Source organism: Symphalangus syndactylus, chromosome 19 (genome assembly GCF_028878055.3).
Source record: "Symphalangus syndactylus isolate Jambi chromosome 19, NHGRI_mSymSyn1-v2.1_pri, whole genome shotgun sequence".
Lineage (NCBI taxonomy): Eukaryota > Metazoa > Chordata > Mammalia > Primates > Hylobatidae > Symphalangus > Symphalangus syndactylus.
The window spans coordinates 50616464-50634501 of record NC_072434.2 but is presented as its reverse complement, the minus strand read 5'-3'; the positions used below and the strand labels follow the sequence as shown (position 1 = coordinate 50634501).

Below are 18038 nucleotides of genomic sequence, written 5' to 3'. Positions count from 1 at the left end.
GGCAATCTGCCCGCCTCAGCCTCCCAAAGTGCTGGGATTACAAGCATGAGCCACGGTGCCTGGCCAAGAGTTAGAATCTTGTCATGTCTCTCCAAGTTTCAAATCCACATTTTTTTCAATCACCTGATTTAATACCAATTTAATTCATTCTTATTAAACAAAAGTTCTATAGGGCAGATACATTAGCAAGAAATATCATGGTAGACATACTCTCCCATTTGGGTACTATGTGGCAAAATTCATCTATCTAGAAATTGAAATAAAGAATACCTGTTCTTTAGCTATAACCATATGTTGTTCTGAAGTGATCTCACTTAACCCCTCATCATGTTGCATTCTGGTACTGCTTTTGATAATTTAAACATAGGACTACAGCAATTTAAACCACTGGATATTTTTTAAATAAGCAGAATAGAAAGCTATTTTACATTTGATTAAGTGTTTTATTTTGTTATTCCCCTTGACATGAACTTTGTACAGTCTATTTCATGAGGAGTGTGGTTTGCTTTGGCATGTGATCCACCAAAGCCAAGCTCCTTTTATTGTTATTGCTTAAGTCATATATTTTTATACAAAACATCTTATTACCTTAGTTTTATTTTAAAATCAAAGCAGAGTTTGCAAAAAGTCTATGAATCACAGTGAAAGAATGTTAATGAATAGTACCTTTGAATTCCAGATTTGGACATTTCTGGTCTTAAAGAATATGAATATAAGCAAAAATATTATGTAAGCTAAGTCAAATTTAATAATAACCAAATGGAACTGTGGGGACTTATAAAATATAATGCAAATCTTATACCATTTCCTTAAAATAAGTCTATATTTCTGTATGAAAAATTATATTCATATTGATAAGTATCAACTTTTTGTTAAATGAAGACTTGGGTAAGGGAATTCCATTTTAAATAAATATAAAACCATTTCTTTTTTGAGCTTAAGAAGAGAAAACTTGTTCAGTCTTGAAATGCAAAACATTTTAATATATTTACAGCAGTTCTTATATTAGCCATGTATTGCTGTGATTTTATTTCACATATTAGTTACCTGTAAATATATGTAATAGTTTGCAATCCCTGAGTTTGGGTTTTAGGATTGCTTGCATAGTCCATTGCATTAAAAAACACACACAGCCAGGCACAGTGGCTTATGCCTGTAATCCCAGCACTTTGGGAGGCCAAGGCAGGATGATCAGCTGAGGCCCAGAGTTCAAGACCAGTTTGGGCAACGCAGTAAGACCCTGTCTCTACAAAAAAATAAAAATTATCCAGGTGTGGTGGTGTGTCCCCTGTGGTCCCAGCTACTCGGGAGGCTAGGCAAGAGGATTGCCTAAGTCTGGGACCTCAAAGCTACAGTGAGCTATGGTGCTGCCACTGCACTCCAGCGTGGGTGACAAAGTAAGACTCTGTTTCTCTTTTTTTTATTTTTATATTTTAAAATAATTATATAGATGGGGTCTTACTCTTTTGCTCAGGCTGGTCTCAAACTCCTGGGCTCAAGCAATCCTCCCGCCCCAGTCTCCCAAAGTGCTGGGATTATAGGCATGAACCACCGAACCTAACCTAAATTCTGTCTCAACACACACACACACACACACACACACACAGAGAGAGAGAGAGAGAGATTTGTGTTATTTCTTCCAGTGTAAGTGAGTATTTAATCTTATTTTATGTCAAAAGAGACACCATTATTTGTTGCTATTATAATGCTCACTTACGTTATCTATAGTTTATTAGCTGAGAATGTTTCAAATATTTCAAAACAGTAGGTACTGAACATTATGATCCATTTTCTTCCTTCTTAAGGGATTTTGTAAATGCGTATTAGGGTATATAGACTAGCTCTGTGTTTATTTTATAGCAGAGTTTTGTAAGGGTCAACTGAAGTCTGACTGTGTTGTGAGATTTTGGGGAAAATCTGTGCAGTAAACTAATTTATTATTTGTGAGCCAAATAGAATATCCAGATTTTTTAAAACTATGATTTCAAGTATGATCGGTAAGTTCCTTTGACCCTTGCTGACTTCCCTTGTACAGCTATAGTCCCTCAGGTTTTCTGAACAGAAACAATTATCTGTTCAACCTATGGAGCTGGCAGGCAAAACAACATCAACTCAGCGAACACTGTGTATCTTCGAAGGCAATAATCTTTTATTGTGACCCATGGTAGGAAAGCAGTAGATTAAATGTACACTTGAGTGTTAGACTCATCCAAATTGTAAAATTGTTAAAATAAGAAAAAAATTATCTTAAAGTAAGTATAATTTTTATTGACTACATTCTGCCTCAGGTCCTGCATGCTCTTTTGAGATACTGAAATTACGTAGTGCTTAATCTTTTGCTTCTCATGAATCAGTGAGGTGATACCAAATAACTCTTTATATCAAAGAAGAGAAAAGTTCTTAGTCCAAAGGTGGAGAAGATAAGTAACTTTCCAGCTCATCTTGAATCATCTCTGCATTTTACCTTTGTAATTGGTTCAAAAAATATAGATCTACAAAATGCATTGACATATAAGCATAAAAGTACATGCCACAGCATAGAGGAAATGCATTTTTAAATTTCCCATCCTTAGGTTCATCAATCCCTGCCTCGTTGTGGCAAGGACTGCCTTTGTCAACATGAGTCCTGTCATCTCTATTAGAGAAAGCATTTGTCTGCATTTCTGCCTTTCACATTGTGCTTCCCAGTTTTTTTTGTAAAGTACCACCCAGGAAAAGCAACAATAGGAGTTATAGTTGATTCTCATTGTTCACAGGAGTTGTATTCTATAAAGTCAAGGCAAACACTGATTAGTGAAGAGTGAACCATTGCTGCTAGGGGAAATACAGAGGCAGGTTCTTCCACGCTTCTAGTCAACATTTTCAGCATTGCTTTATGTATGTTTCTGCTTAAAGACACATTGTTTAATATATAATGTTGGTTCATTAACATTGAATGCATGACCAGCAGCACTAAAACTCATGCCTGAACACAGCTTATCTAACACGCATACTTTCTCAATGAAGCACATCCTCGTCTTCTTGTACTTAGGAACACTGGACAGAACTCCAGAACTATGCTTGGGTGCCATTTTAAACAGAAAAAGCACAAAAATTAAAACAAAAAAAAGACACTAAATAGACCACGAAAAGGGTTCTTGTTTACCTGTTCAACTATGGAGCTGGCAAGCAAAACAACATGAAACAAGAAGTATGAGAACTGAAACAAGAAGGCAAAGTAACACCTTTTTCAACTCCAGCTGGGAAAAAGGAAATCAGAAGACGCAAATTTCTACCACTCTGCACATTTGAGAATGATGGCAAAAGTGCTGAGAGCATTGATTTGGGGGTTACAAATAAATTTTAGGGAGTAGATGGATTCACAGATACTGAATCTATGATCAATGAGGATTGTACTTGACCAAGAAAAATCAAAATGTCTGGGAATGAGACTCCTGCAGTCTGGCTTAGAGCTTGTTGGCATTCACATGGTCCTTTGAGCTTAATCCTGAGTAGTCTATGACTTGGGAAAAATAATCTAAAATATCCTTGTAGTATAATCTTTCTTGAAAGATTATATTTCAGTTATATTTTGGGATCAACATAATAACAAGAAAATTAGAAATGAAAAAAATGGACAAGACTGGTGTCACTCATCCTTAGAGTCATGAATTTTGATCACGTTGTCACCCAGGCTGGAGTGCAATGGCACGATCTCGGCTCACTGCAACCTCCACCTCCCGGGTTCAAGTGATTCTCCTGCCTCAGCCTCCCGAGTAGCTGAGATTACAGGCACCCACCACCACACCCAGCTAACTTTTTGTATTTTTAGTAGAGACGAGGTTTCACCAGGTTGGCCAGGCTAGTCTTGAACTCCTGACCTCAGGTGATCCACCTGCCTCGGCCTCCCAAAGTGCTGGGATTACAGGCGCAAGCCACCACGCCCGGCCCAACATAGATGTTTTATATACTAGATATGCCCCTTCAAACTTAGTGTCTATGTTAGGAGCTCTCATGAGCAATTACTCAATACCTGCGATTTAGCTGACACTTTACTTGGCATATAACCCCATCTCATCCTGAAAATCTAAAAAGGGGGATTTATTAGTTCCATTTTGCAGAGGCAGAAATGCTGGCTCAGAGAGGTTATATAACTTAATGGAAGTATCATAAATCTATGATAGGTGGCAGAGCTAAAATCTGAACACAGGTTTATCTGGCCATAGCCAGTACTCTTCCCAGCATACGTTGCTGCCTTCCACTGTTTGCAAGCTGGAAAATTCCTCTGGCAACCTTGATAGAATCTGTGGTACATTGAAACTGGCTATATGTGCTGTCTCAAATTTTTAAAAAAGGAAAAAAAAAAGACTATAAATTTTATGCAGCTCTTTCCAGATTTCTTGAATCCAATCTGACCAATAGTGACAAAAGTAGCATTGTGTGACTTTTAAGCCTTGGTCTCAAGAAGCCTTGCAATTTTAGCTCTTGCTCTCCTGAAACACTGCCACCCTATGAAGAAGTCTGGACTGGCCTGGAGGATGAAACAGCATGTAGAGAGACCACGTAGAGGGAGAGAGGCCCAGCCATTCCAGCTGAGGCCCCAGACATGACAGTAAAGCCATCCAGGACACAACCAGCCTGGGTTAACCTGACAGCAAGCTCACTTCAGAACCCAAGCGACATAATGTAAAGCAGAAGAACTGCACAGCTGAGCCCAGCCCAAATTGCAAACCCATAGAATTGTAAACAAATAAATAGTTGTTTTAAGCCACTAAGTTTTGTGGCCAAAGGTAACTAAAACAGAGTCTGACTCCAGCCTCCATAGCTTTCATATCTTGCTCAACCTATGGGAGTTAGGATTCTTCTGACCTACCATTTAGAAGGAGCTCTTATTCTTAGGTAGGACCTAAATATCTGTATAAAACAACGACTTTATCTGTTTCACTCTACACAACATTTAGGCTCATAGAGGGCTAGAATTTTAGAACTGGAATGACTTTAGAAGTCATGTAGTTCAGGCAAGTCACAGTGGCTCACCCCTGTAATCCCAGCACTTTGGGAGGCGGAGGCGGGCAGATCGCTAGAGGTCAGAACTTTGAGGCCAGCCCTGCCAGGCGTGGTGGCTCACACCTGTAATCCCAGCACTTTAGGAGGCCAAGGCGGGTGGATCACGAAGTCAGGAGATCGAGACCATCCTGGCTAACACAGTGAAACCCCGTCTCTACTAAAAATACAAAAAATTAGCTGGGCATGGTGGCGGGCGCCTGTAGTCCCAGCTACTCTGGAGGCTGAGGCAGGAGAATGGTGTGAACCTGGGAGGCGGAGCTTTCAGTGAGCCAAGATTGCGCCACTGCACTCTAGCCTGGGTGACAGAGGGAGACTCTGTCTCAAAAAAAAAAAATAAAAAAGAAGTTTGAGGCTAGCCTGGCCTACATGGCAAAACCCCATCTCTATTAAAAATACAAAAATTAGCTGGGTGTGATGGTGTGCACCTGTAATCCCAGCTACTCAGGAGGCTGAGACATGAGAATCACTTGAACTCCAGGAGGTGGAGGTTTCAGAGAGCCAAGATTGCGCCATTGCACTCCAGTCTGGGTAACGGAGTGAGACTGTGTCTCAAAAAAAAAAGTCATGTAGTCATTCAACTCTGTGCTTTACTGGTAATATTAGTGTCATGAACAAATTGATCCAGTTGGTTACCTGCAGAGCTGTCAGAAAATTTAACTCCTCTGACCCCCCAGTCCTGAGTCTTTTCTTTCACAGACTACTGCACATTTTTTTAAAATCACATTCTAGTTGAATATAATAGGGAAGCTTTTAAAAATGTTTAAAGCATTTGGTCACAAAGGCTTTAGGATGGAAAAGAATCGTGTTCTAAAACATTCAAATTTTTTTTTCTTTTTTTTAATTCTACTCTGTTAACTGAATCCTTTTTTATATATAAATACAAGTTGATTTTATATATAAAATATATATATTATTATTTATTATTTATATATTATTATTTATATATATTATATATATAAATGACAAATATATATATAAAAATACAAGTTGATTTTATATGTAATGAAATGAAAAATGTATTTTATATATAAAAAATGTATTTTATATATAAAATCAACTTTGCTCAAAGTGAAATATACTTTAAAAGTTTTAAGCTAACCCTTTCTTTTTAAACTCTATAACTGTAGTAGACATCACAAATCAGTAACTTAATGCATAACCATGTGTTTTTCAGTGTAGATTTGGATGTAGTTTTGATCTACACAGCACTGGATTGAGGATTTTGCCACGCCCGCCATATTATCAGCCCTCGTTGGTTTACGGCTTTCCTGCTGAGAAAGTCACCTACTGTGTAGAAGACATGGTTGTCTTTATGATTTCTGAAAAGGGACAGCCATAGAGGGGAAAACTATTAAATGGTGTTTAAAAGCTACATCCTTCCTCCAAGGCCACAGATCCAAACCATAGTTTCTTTCAAAGGAAAACATATGACTATTTTATTACATACAATATCTCCAACTTTTTTTTTTTTTTTTTGGTCTTCATGGGTTTTTCTTGTTAGGAGGGACTTTTCCCCTAGTGCAGGGTAATAAGACATAACACTCTTTCTGGATCACTGGTAAATATGTTTTTCACCTCAGTGTGAGATTTAATGTGAAACTTTCCTGTAGTTAAAATGTCCCTTAGGATTTTTTTTGTATGTGTAGGGAGTGCAGGTAGGGACTTTTATGAGTATGGCAAAGATTGAGTTTAATTCCAGAGTGATCAAATTAAGTAAAACATGCCTGCAAGCAGTGTAATTAAGCCGTATATTCATAGTTCTTTATAATAGTATCTACATATGATTCTTTGTCAAAGTTTTGTCCTAAAATGCTTGTTAAAACAATCAACTAAATATCTAGAATTGTAAAATCTCATCTACTAAAATAGTTCACCCAAAAAAGGGTACTTATTGATATCCTTCAGCCCACAGGAAACCCTTAGTTAATTTTTCTAACACCTGGCTTAAGTGTTATGAGTCTATTGTGACAATAAGGTTGCCTTTTGCTGAATGATTGGTGTGTTTATGAGTTACTTTATCTACCTGTTGGCAGCTTGAACAATAAAAATGGTGATTGATTAGCTGAAGTGTCTGGTGACATTGACTCTGTCTAAGGATATACTATTGCATATTGTGAAATTCTTTTCCAACAATTCAGAGTTTAAATCCCCTTGGAGGAGTTTGGGATTTTTGTGGGGCTCAGTGATAATTAAGTCCCTCATACTTGGCTCTCTTAAATTGCTCTTTGAGCTAAAGTAAATCCTCTGGAAACTTCAATGGATTTAAAATCCATTTGTGATGGGTATTTTGGTTGTGTATCACTAATATTTTACCATCAGAAGCTTGGTGTCTTACTCCATTTTCTGCTGCTGTAACAGAATATCTGAGACTGGATAATTTATTAAAAAAAGAATTGTGTTTAGTTCACAGTTCTGGAGGCTGGGAAGTCTAAGAGCATGGAGCCAGCATCTAGTGAGGGCCTTCATGCTGCATCATCCTGTGACAGAAGTTGAAGGGCAAGTGAGCACATGAGGCAGAGAGGGAGGGGGGCTGAACTCTTTTTATTAGGAACTCACTCCCAAGATAGCAGCATTAATCGATCCTTGAGGGCAGAGCCCTCATTACCCAATCGCACCTTAAAGGTCTCACCTCTTAATACTGTCACAATGGCAATTAAATTTCAACATGAATTTTGGAGGGTACATTCAAACCATACAATTGGTTTTGATTGGAGTAAGATTATGACATACTAACTTTTCCAGCCTCCCTTTTCTGAGTCATTGTAACCTCTTTATCTATCTCCAACCAATTTCTTGACAATCATTTAATGAACATTTATTGAGTGCCTACTCTGGACTTGGCACCAGAATACAAAGATGAGTTGGAAGCAGCCTCTGTCCTGAAGGCTTCCATCAAGAATGGGAGGTGGCACGAGACATAGAGCCCTGAACAGACATTCATGATGCTGTGATAAGTTCAGTGGTACTAATGAACTTATGTAGTGGTGACTCACAAGAAGGATCAATCAACTTTATCAGGGGAGAAAGTTGGGGAAGATGTCATAGAAGAGGTGGCACTTGTAGAATTTCATGAAACAAAGGAGGTAGCAGATAAAAGAAAGCATAACCCTCAAGCACTTGGTAGCCTATATTTCAAATATAGATATATGGAAAATCTCTACAAAAATACACAAAAAACTTAATACTGTTTGTTTCTAGATAGAGAAATTGGATGGCTGAGGAACAAGTACTAGAGAGATACTTATCAGTGAATACTATTTTGAGTATGGTACCATGTGCATACATTATCCATGTTTAAAAATAAATACTCTCTTAGGAATGGAGACATTAAGACAGTAGTTTCTTTTCTTTCTTTCCTTTTTTTTTTTTTTTTTCTGAGAGAGTCTTGCTCTGTCACTCAGGCAAAGTGCAGTGGCACAGTCTCGGCTCACTGCAAACTCTGCCTCCCGGGTTCAAGTGATTCTCCTGCCTCAGCCTCTGAGTAGCTGGGACTACAGGCACACACCATCACACCCAGCTAATTTTTGTGCTTTTAGTTGAGACGGGATTTCACCATGTTGGTCAGGCTGGTCTCAAACTCCTGACCTCAGGTCATCTGCCCGCCTCAGCCTCCCAAAGTGCTGGGATTACAGGCGTGAGCCACTGTGCCCAGCCTAAAGACAGTATTTTCTTAAGCAACATGATGAATTTGCTAGCCAGCTGCTTCTTCCTGGTTGTCCATTTTTTCTTTAATGTTATAAATGTTTGATTATGGAATAAAGGGAGTTTTCAGACAGACTGTTGAGGGAGAAGTTTTTAAGTAGAAGACTTACCATGTCTCTCAAATCCTGTCTGACCCTTCTGGCTATGAGAAAACCACTATTTGGGAGATTCTCCCTCTCACTGATTAAATTCTTCACTGGCTCTTGAGCTGGCAAGTCAAATGAATAATTTTAAAGTATCCAGGCCGGGCACAGTGACTTACACCTGTAATCCCACCACTTTAGTAGACTGAGACAGAAGGATCACTTGAGCCTAGGAGTTTGAGACCAGCCTGGGCAACATAGCAAGACCCTGTCTCTACAAAATATTTAAAAATTAGCCGAGCATGGTGACATGTGCCTGAAGTGCTAACTACTCAGGAGGCTGAGGTGAGAGGATCACTTGAGCCCAGGAGGTCAAACCTGCAGTAAGCTAAGATTGCACCACTGCACTCCAGCCGGGACAACAAAGTGAGACCCTGTCTCAAATAAATAAATAAATAAATAAATAAAACATTCAAAAGGAAATCACTGGTCTTGTCTGAAGCAGTAAATAAACAGGTCATCTTACTTACATTTCTGTTGTCCCAGTGAAAATCACACAACTACCAGGAGGAAATTCATTTTTGACTCTTTGTCAGTCTTGATCATCTGTAAATGATCCTCAGTTCTGTGCCATTAATTGATAGAAATTAATCTTTTTTCTTGGGCTGAACAATTTTTTGTTTTGAACATCAATGTATCACTTGTATGTATTTTAATATTTTGTATTTGTCTTAGAAAAAAAATCATTAAGTGAATAATATAGGTGCACAGAAATAGGACTGAAAAGCTGAAGGTAAGGAAGGAAAGAGATAAGAATAACAAATGGGCCAGGCGTAGTGGTGGCTCACGCCTGTAATCTCAACACTTTGGGAGGCTGAGGTGAGAGGATCACTTGAGCCCAGAAGTTCAAGACCAGCCTGGGCAACAAGGCAAAACCCTGTCTCTACAAAAAATACCAAAAAAGCACAATTAGCCAGGTGTGGTGGCACATGCCTTGGTCCCAGCTACTTGGGAAGCTGAGATGGGAGGATTGCTTGAGCCCAGGAGGCCCACTTTGCTGTGAGCCAAGATCATGCCACTGCACTCCAGCCTGGGCAACAGAGCAATACCCTGTCTCAAAAAAAAAAAAAAGAATAACAAATGAGAGGGACTCTGTTGGAGACTGGGAGGGGCCTATGCATCATGCTTTCTGTAGTGCAAACCCCTAACCATGTGCCAGCACTAGCTAGTGAGATCTATAGATCATCGCCTCACCTCATTAAGTCAAAGGCTTCAACTTCTGCTTCCACAAGTCATCTTTTTGTTCACTCTCTGTAAAATAATCAGCTCACACCGTCAAGGTTTCTGCTGGGAGTTGAGGTGACAATATTTCAACAGAATTGATGCCATATGGAAAATCCCAAGCTAGCTTTTGTACAAGTACAAAATCAAATATTCAAAACAGATGAGAAGCTTGCTATCGTGGTGGGAGCACAGGCTTTGGTGTTAAACAATCCTGAGATGGAATTTCATCTCTCCTAATTAGAAGCTGCAGAGACCTAGTCAAGTCTGAACCCTTATGAGCTTTCGTTTCCTCAGCTGTAAGTGGAACTAATGACACTGAATTTGATGAGTTGTTATGAGGATTAAATGGGACAAATGGGAAGTGTGTAGCATCTATGGCACATAGATGTAAAATAAATAAGAATGGACAGGTGCTATTAAAAATATTACCTGGCCGGGTGCAGTGGCTCATGCCTGTAATCCCAGCACTTTGGGAGGCCGAGGCGGGTGGATCACTTGAGGCCAGGAGTTCGAGACCAGCTTGGCCACCATGGTGAAACCTCATCTCTACTAAAAATACAAAAATTAGCCGGGTATGGTGACACGTGCCTGTAGTCCCAGCTACACGGGAGGCCAAGGCAGAAGAATCACTTAAATCTGGGAGGTGGAGGTTGCAGTTAGCCAAGATCGCACCATTGCACTCCAGCCTGGGCAAAAGAGTAAGACTCTGTCTCAACACACACACACACACACACAAAAAAAAAAAAAAAAAAAAAACACAGTCTATCACTTCCTTACTGTGTGCTCGCACTGTACATAATGCCTTATTGGTAGACAATACTGTTAAAACCATCTAAAAAGTGGAGCCCTGGAGAGGTTAACAGTCTTCCCCCAAGTCCCGCGGCCAACAGTAGCAGGGCCAAGATTTAGACCAAAGAAGTCTGATTCCAGAAGCCTAGCTCATAATCCTTTGCCTGTTATAGCCTGTCTTCAGAGTGAGCCAGCGAGCCACCTGCAGAGTGGGTTGATTAATGGACTGCTTTTGGAATAGATGAGTTTTAGAAATCACCGGTATTTGTAGGCTGGAGTCACTGAGGTCTTGGGTTTTGGAATGTTATTTACATATGCAGAGATAGGAAGGGAGGGCGGGTAGGGGAGAAGGCACTCAGAGCTGCAGTTTTGCTTGAATAATTCAAGAGCATTAAAATTTAGGAGGATATCCAATGATGAGATAAGCGTCATATGCATAATCAACACCAAATTTTTAATTTAAAGCAATAAAGGTCAGTCTTTCATTAATGACCTATTATTTCATCTATTCACAAAGTAGATGCATAAAATATCCCAACCCAGCATCTTTTTTACTCTCCTGTTCCACTCTCTGAATTGCATGTTTTAAAACATAAATCAGGTTTTCTTTTGAATTCACAAGTCCACATTTCTAATTTAGCTCTTGGTCCCCACCTTCCACCTCTCACCCCCAGTTAATGTAACTATCCAGAACCACAGCTTCATAGACTACAGGGGCACACAGTAAGAAACATGGCCTTTTTTTCCCCTAAATACACTAGCTGAATTAAACACAAAACAAACAAACAAAAAAAGAAATGTGGCCCTTTTCTATTGACAGGTCACAGTGTCTCATATTTTCTGGTATCGTCACTGATAACTTTATTTTTTATTTTTTTATTTTTTGAGGCAGAGTCTCATTCTGTCTTGCCCAGGCTGGAGTGTGGTGTGATCTCAGCTCACTGCAGCCTCTGCCTCCCGCGTTCAAGTGTTTCTCCTGTCTCAGCCTCCCGAGTAGCTGGGATTACAGGCATGGGCCACCACACCTGGCTAATTTTTGTATTTTTAGTAGAGACGGGGTTTCACCATGTTGGCCAGGCTGGTCCCGAACTCCCGACCTCAGGTGATCCACCCACCTCAAGTGATCCACCCAACTCGGCCTCCCAAAATGCTGGGATTATAGGCGTGAGCCACTATGCCCAGCCTTCACCAATAACTTTAAGAGGAATTACAGTAGCAGTCAAGCAAAAAGAAAGAAATAAATGGAGAATTTTAAATACAGAAAGACTTATGAACTAAAAATGGATCATTTGCAGCGAGTTCAGCATTTGAAACTATTAACATATTATTCCTTTAGGGTCACTGGCATCCTTTATGTAGGATAGTTCATTGAGCGCCAGAAAGTATCTAAAGATTTTGAATTCAGACCACTTTTATGGAATAAAAATTCCAAGGGGGTCTTTTCTTTCTTTTGAGTATGAGTGAACAGAAATTTTCTATTTGCCTTTTGTAATGTTCCAAGATCAAAGGAGTTTTTGCTGAAAATCAAATTCTGTAAAAGCCATGCATAGTCCAAGTGTAGTGTGTGACTCTCTCAATCCAGTGAAAATAGGATATTTGGGCACCAAACTTTGAAAACCAGTATCATTACAGGGTGCTACCAGGAGTCTGCATTAGTTTCTCCTCATACTACCTTAATACAAATGACCTTTGGTAGGATCTCATTAGTGTCGCAGGGATCACCACAAGCCACTGACCCCTCAAGTTTCCTCCAAATCATTCCCCTGAAACAGTTCAGAGAAACAAACTCTTGGCAGTGTAAACACTCCCTGGGTCTGGAAATTTCATAAGTCAGAGTTAAAACAAAGAATGGTCTAAAATGTATTCCTGGTACAGAATCTGAAATGTAAACTGCCTGGATCCAGAAACTTTTCCTGGCTTTTGGGGGCTGCCTCTCTAATTGCTATAATAAAGAATGTTTTCAGAACTGTATAGCGATAAAATGAAAGTACGGTATTTAGTATTGTAAAAGTATTTGGAATCCAGATGGGTTATCTAGTTATAGACCTCTTGTTTTCTTTTGTTGCTTCTCTATTGTGGAATTTGTATAGAAGCCCTTTTTTTGTTTTTCTGTTGTTATTTTGTTTTTAATAGAAAGTAAGCCTGGTGCTACGGGACATGCCTGTAGTCCCAGCTCCCAGGATGAGGCAGGAGGATCGCTTGAGCCCAGGAGTTCTGGGCAACATAGTGAGACTCCTCTTAAAAAAAAAAAAAAATATATATATATATATATATATATGGCTGGGCACAGCGGCTCATACCTGTAATTCCAGCACTTTGGGAGGCCAAGGCGGGAGGATTGCTTGAGCCCAGGAGGTTGAGACCAGCATGGGCAACATAGTGAGACCCCCATCTCTACTTAAAAAAAAAAAATTGTCCAGCCATGGTTGTGCACACATATAGTCCCAGCTACTTGGGAGACTGAAGCAGGAGAATCACCTGAGCCCAGGAGGTCGAGGCTGCAGTGAGCTATGATTGAGCCACTGCACTCTAGTTTGGGCCACAAAGGGAGATGCAATCTCAAAAAAAATTTTTTAATTAAAAAGCAAACAAACAAGGTTTGGTATGGGTGTGTGTGTGTGTAGGTGTGTGTATTTTGTCTATCTTGTCACATTTTTGCAAGAAATATTCATTTCTTTACTTCATATGAACTTAATTCTGAGGCTCCATATTTCTGGACTAAGGTGAAATTCAACCTCAGCCATTTTGGTGGCTCGTTAACTCCAAAGGGTACCAACCAAACACCCAGACGTTGATGTGGTCATTGCCATCAGCACTGCCTGCTCATCATCAAGCCTATTCTTGGCCAAGCCTATAAGATCTCTCAAGTCCAGAAGTCCTGCTGCTTGACTTCTTTCATGCCTGGGGTCCTATAGGTGTCAGCCTGTAGGCTCTGACAGGTGTCAAGGATGTCAGCCCTTGACCATTGCCAGCAGGGTCTTAAAACCTGTGTGTGTGCACTGGGGGCAAGGAATAGGAGGACCCTGGGCACTGCAGGACTCAAATCCCCACTGTGGGACCCATAGACGTCTGTTTCTAATCTCCACTCAAAAGCTGTGTCCCTCTCGGCTGGGCTCAGTGGCTCACACCTGTAATCCCAGCACTCTGGGAGGCGAGGCAGGCGGATCACAAGGTCAGGAGATTGAGACCATCCTGGCTAACACGGTGAAACCCCGTCTCTACTAAAAATACAAAAAATTAGCCGGGCGTGTTGGCGGGTGCCTGTAGTCCCAGCTACTCGGGAGGCTGAGGCAGGAGAATGGCGTGAACCCAGGAGGCGGAGCTTGCAGTGAGCCGAGATCGCACCACTGCACTCCAGCCTGGGCGACAAAGTGAGAGTCCATCTCAAAAAAAAAAAAAAAAAATTTGTGTCCCTCTCTCAGCAGCCCTCTAAGACACCTATCATAATCCATTCAGCACTCTTTGGTTCTATTAAAAACAGAAAGAGCCAATGCCTTCTGGTTACTTCAGTTTTCAGCTCCACAAAAATCCCCAAAGCGAAGAATTTCAAAGCTTGACCACTTGCTCAACAGAAGGGGGATGAGGGTGGGCAAGCTCAATTTAATATTTTTAGAATAGTCTCTCATCAAAATATATAAATATTTGGGTGCATAAATGTGAATTGTCTGGAGAGATCCTTGGAAACTGTGAGTGGTGATTGATGGGACTGGGTCTGGGTGGCAAGCAGTCTATTTTTGAGCTTTGCAACAACCTGTAGTAGTATTACTTGAATCCTATACGTGGGTACGTGTCATTTTTATGATGATAAAATAATTTTTAAGGTTATGAATCTGAAGACATACAAATTATTTTTTAATTCATTAACCATGAAACACTTTTCCCAGCCAAAGCTTACCTACAGTAAATATTGTTGTCCTAATTTTATGGCTCAGATTGCTGAGTTCAGAGGAGTTAATTGCCCAAGATTACAAGAAGGCAGAGTCCGGATTTGAACCCACGGCTGTTTTACACTGAAGTCCATGAATGCTGTTTCCCCTACTCCCATTTTCTTCTCCTCCAGGACCTATTCATTCCACTAAGTTCTTTTCTTTCATTGCCCAAGTAAAAAGGCCTGGCAAAACCCCCTTCATCAGGCCACACATCTATGCCAAATCCTAGAATACCAATAAATACCTGAAACCATGTTTCAAAATACACTATAAAATGTAAATAAGAATGACACATAGTTCACCTCAAGTTCATACACAGCAGCAATGTACAGGGTTAACAGTAAAACACATGGAAGAAGTTTAACATGAAATATTAGGCAGAGCCAGTTTTAAAGGAATGAAATAATAATCTTAGGAAAATTTAATTATACCTCTGAATATATCATAACTGTGTATATTGTTTATCTTTATGTCAGATAAAATATAACATTATTAACAAACAGAAAATTATGGGTTGCTGCCTATTGGTTGTTTGCTTAAGGAAGCATTTGTGGTTGTTGAAAATGAGTAAGATTTTATTTTTTATAGAATGCTATAGTTATCCATGAAGTCTATGAAGAAGGGGCAGCAGCCAGAGATGGAAGACTTTGGGCTGGTGACCAGATATTAGAGGTATATGGTTTTGAATTTCATTTTATATCAATCAGTAAATGTGGTTCCTTTGCTGGTCTCGATCCACAAAGTTGTCTTTCTACTCAACTATATCTTCACTGATTCCTCTCCCGTTTAACAAAATACTTAGCATATTCTTTTTTTCCTCAGTGTACTTTGTACGGTGGTTTAGAATCATGACAGGTTATCAATCTACATTTGTCTATGAAAACTTTTTTTAACTAAAAGGAAAAATAGAACTTACGGGTCTATTATTTTAATATCAAATGAGACTATATAATATTGCAAATTTTTTGCCTCTCCATTATACCCTACTAAATTCCTCCTAAAAACACATACATATAGATACATGCACATACACATATATACCTGATATTTTAAAGATTTTGTGGCAGCTTAAATCATATTTTCTTAATCTTAATAAATCTTTATGCCAAATGGAAGTTCATGCCTTGCCACCAATGTTTTCAAGCTGATGAAAATGTAAAATCTTCCCCCATGATGCTTATTAAAAATTGAAATGCTTAACTTTTTCAAATTGACTCTCATTTAGCAAAGTTGTTAAAACCTTTTAAAAAGTACCAAAGCAGGCAATGTCTGCACTATGGAATGGCTGACATTGAGAGAAGGCGATGCCAGGCGTTCTGGTAGGTGGAACTAAAGAGCTTTCTCGATGGTGTGAAACCTTTAGGCAATGTTTTTTTTTTTTTCATTGGATGAACTTAATTGAATAGTTGGCATTTTATGGTGAGCATGTGCGTTTTTGCGTTGCAACTTTAATGTAGCACATTACAAATGACATCATAGAATTTTATTTTTCCCTTTGGTGGTTCATTTCTGCCTCCCAAGATGAAACCAGAGATATAATTAAGGGCAGGAAACATAGGTGAGAAGGGGTTAAAGGAGAGGCCAGGCTGATTGCAAATAAAATTCAGCCCAAGTTACAGGATTTCTCTGCAGGCCTTTACTGTGTTTCATCATTGGATTAAGACATATTCCCAGTACATTCATTAAGGTACAAGTGTATGAGGTTAGAAAAATAAGCAAGACCTCTCTGGGAATTGGCTTGACTGCCTTAGCATACAACATGGTGTTTTAGTGGTCAGGAGTTTGGGGTTTCTTTGTTTTTCCCTCCCTAGATTTTCAAATCAATTGATGTTATCATAATTGGCTTTTTAAGATGAATAGATTAAATATTTAAAATGGCACATATGCCTTGATACACATATGCCTTGATACTAATATGATTTCTAAGTCCACAAGTTATAATGGTCACTTGAAACTAAATCTAACATGTTCATTATCTTGAATGTGGTGATGGCTTCACAGGTATAAGTACCCATCTGGCAAAACCTATCAAACTGTACACTTTAAGTTTGTGCAGTTTATTTTATATCAATTATACCTCAATAAGGATTTTTTTTTAACTATTTGTTTGTATTAGGTAGACCCTCTGTAGCTGCTGTCTTCTATAAAGTATATTCAAGTACAAGCAAACACCCAGTAAAGTTTAACATGAATAAAGCAAATTTGTTTTAAGTGGGAGGAGAATTTTTCAAAAATCAAGTTAACAGTTTCCTGGCAACTGGCAGCATTATATTATCTATTCTAAATGGATGGCCTATACTTCTCATTAAAGATGGCCAGTACAGGCTCCTCTCTTACCTCAGACAAGGTCTAGTTCATAAGAGTCTGACACTTGTTTAGCTAAGAAATACAGCTCTCAATTTGGTCAGGGAACATGTTTCCTTTCTCAACGGCTTTCTACTTCACATTGGACTGGTTCTGGTTGTGGCTGAGTACAATTAAATGAGCTAATTAATTCCCTGCGTGCACACTCTCCTGTCTCTTTCATTGATTTCACAGTAAAGTTTATAGCTATGTAAAATTGCATTATCATGTATCCACCCTCTGTGCACATGTTGGGTAGGATATTTTAAGGGCCACTTCCTTTATATTCAGAGTAGCTCGTACTGCTCATGGTCACTACCTGTTTGCTTTGAGATTGGCTGGAAATTTCTAGAGATTCTTTACTGGTTAGATCAAGGAGATTCAGCAGACAGAGCAGGCAGAGGCCTCTGCCATCAGCAGCCCAGCTCAGGATGCCCATTGTTCCAGGTTAATGGGGTTGACCTGAGGAACTCCAGCCACGAAGAAGCCATCACAGCCCTGAGGCAGACCCCCCAGAAGGTGCGGCTGGTGGTGTATAGAGATGAGGCACACTACCGGGATGAGGAGAACTTGGAGATTTTCCCTGTGGATCTGCAGAAGAAAGCTGGCCGGGGCCTGGGCCTGAGCATCGTTGGGAAACGGTAAAGTCGTGCTGTGGGAGTTGGGGTCTGCCTTTTTCATCCAGAGCTCTGATGCCTGTGAACACTGAAAGAGAAAGCCTAATGTAAAGTAGTGATGGGATTTCTAAAACTAAGATATTTATGAAAATGTGACAACATGGGTCATATTTCTGAGCAAGGTCTTACCAAAAAAATTGTCATATCAAGATAGAACTCCAAGCCCAATCAGCCCAGACTGATAT

The 18038-nt window shown here is 39.6% G+C and overlaps 1 protein-coding gene across 6 annotated transcripts in view; it reads left to right on the top strand.

Annotated features, from left to right (window-relative positions):
- Positions 1-18038, top strand: part of PATJ (PATJ crumbs cell polarity complex component) — a 425559-nt gene that overhangs the window by 350857 nt on the left and 56664 nt on the right. For all 6 annotated transcript variants that reach the window (XM_055235148.2, XM_055235146.2, XM_063613334.1 and 3 more), the window contains 2 exons: positions 15422-15505; positions 17624-17817. In XM_055235148.2, the coding sequence (XP_055091123.1) occupies positions 15422-15505; positions 17624-17817 (278 nt within the window). The remainder of the gene's footprint in view (positions 1-15421; positions 15506-17623; positions 17818-18038) is intronic.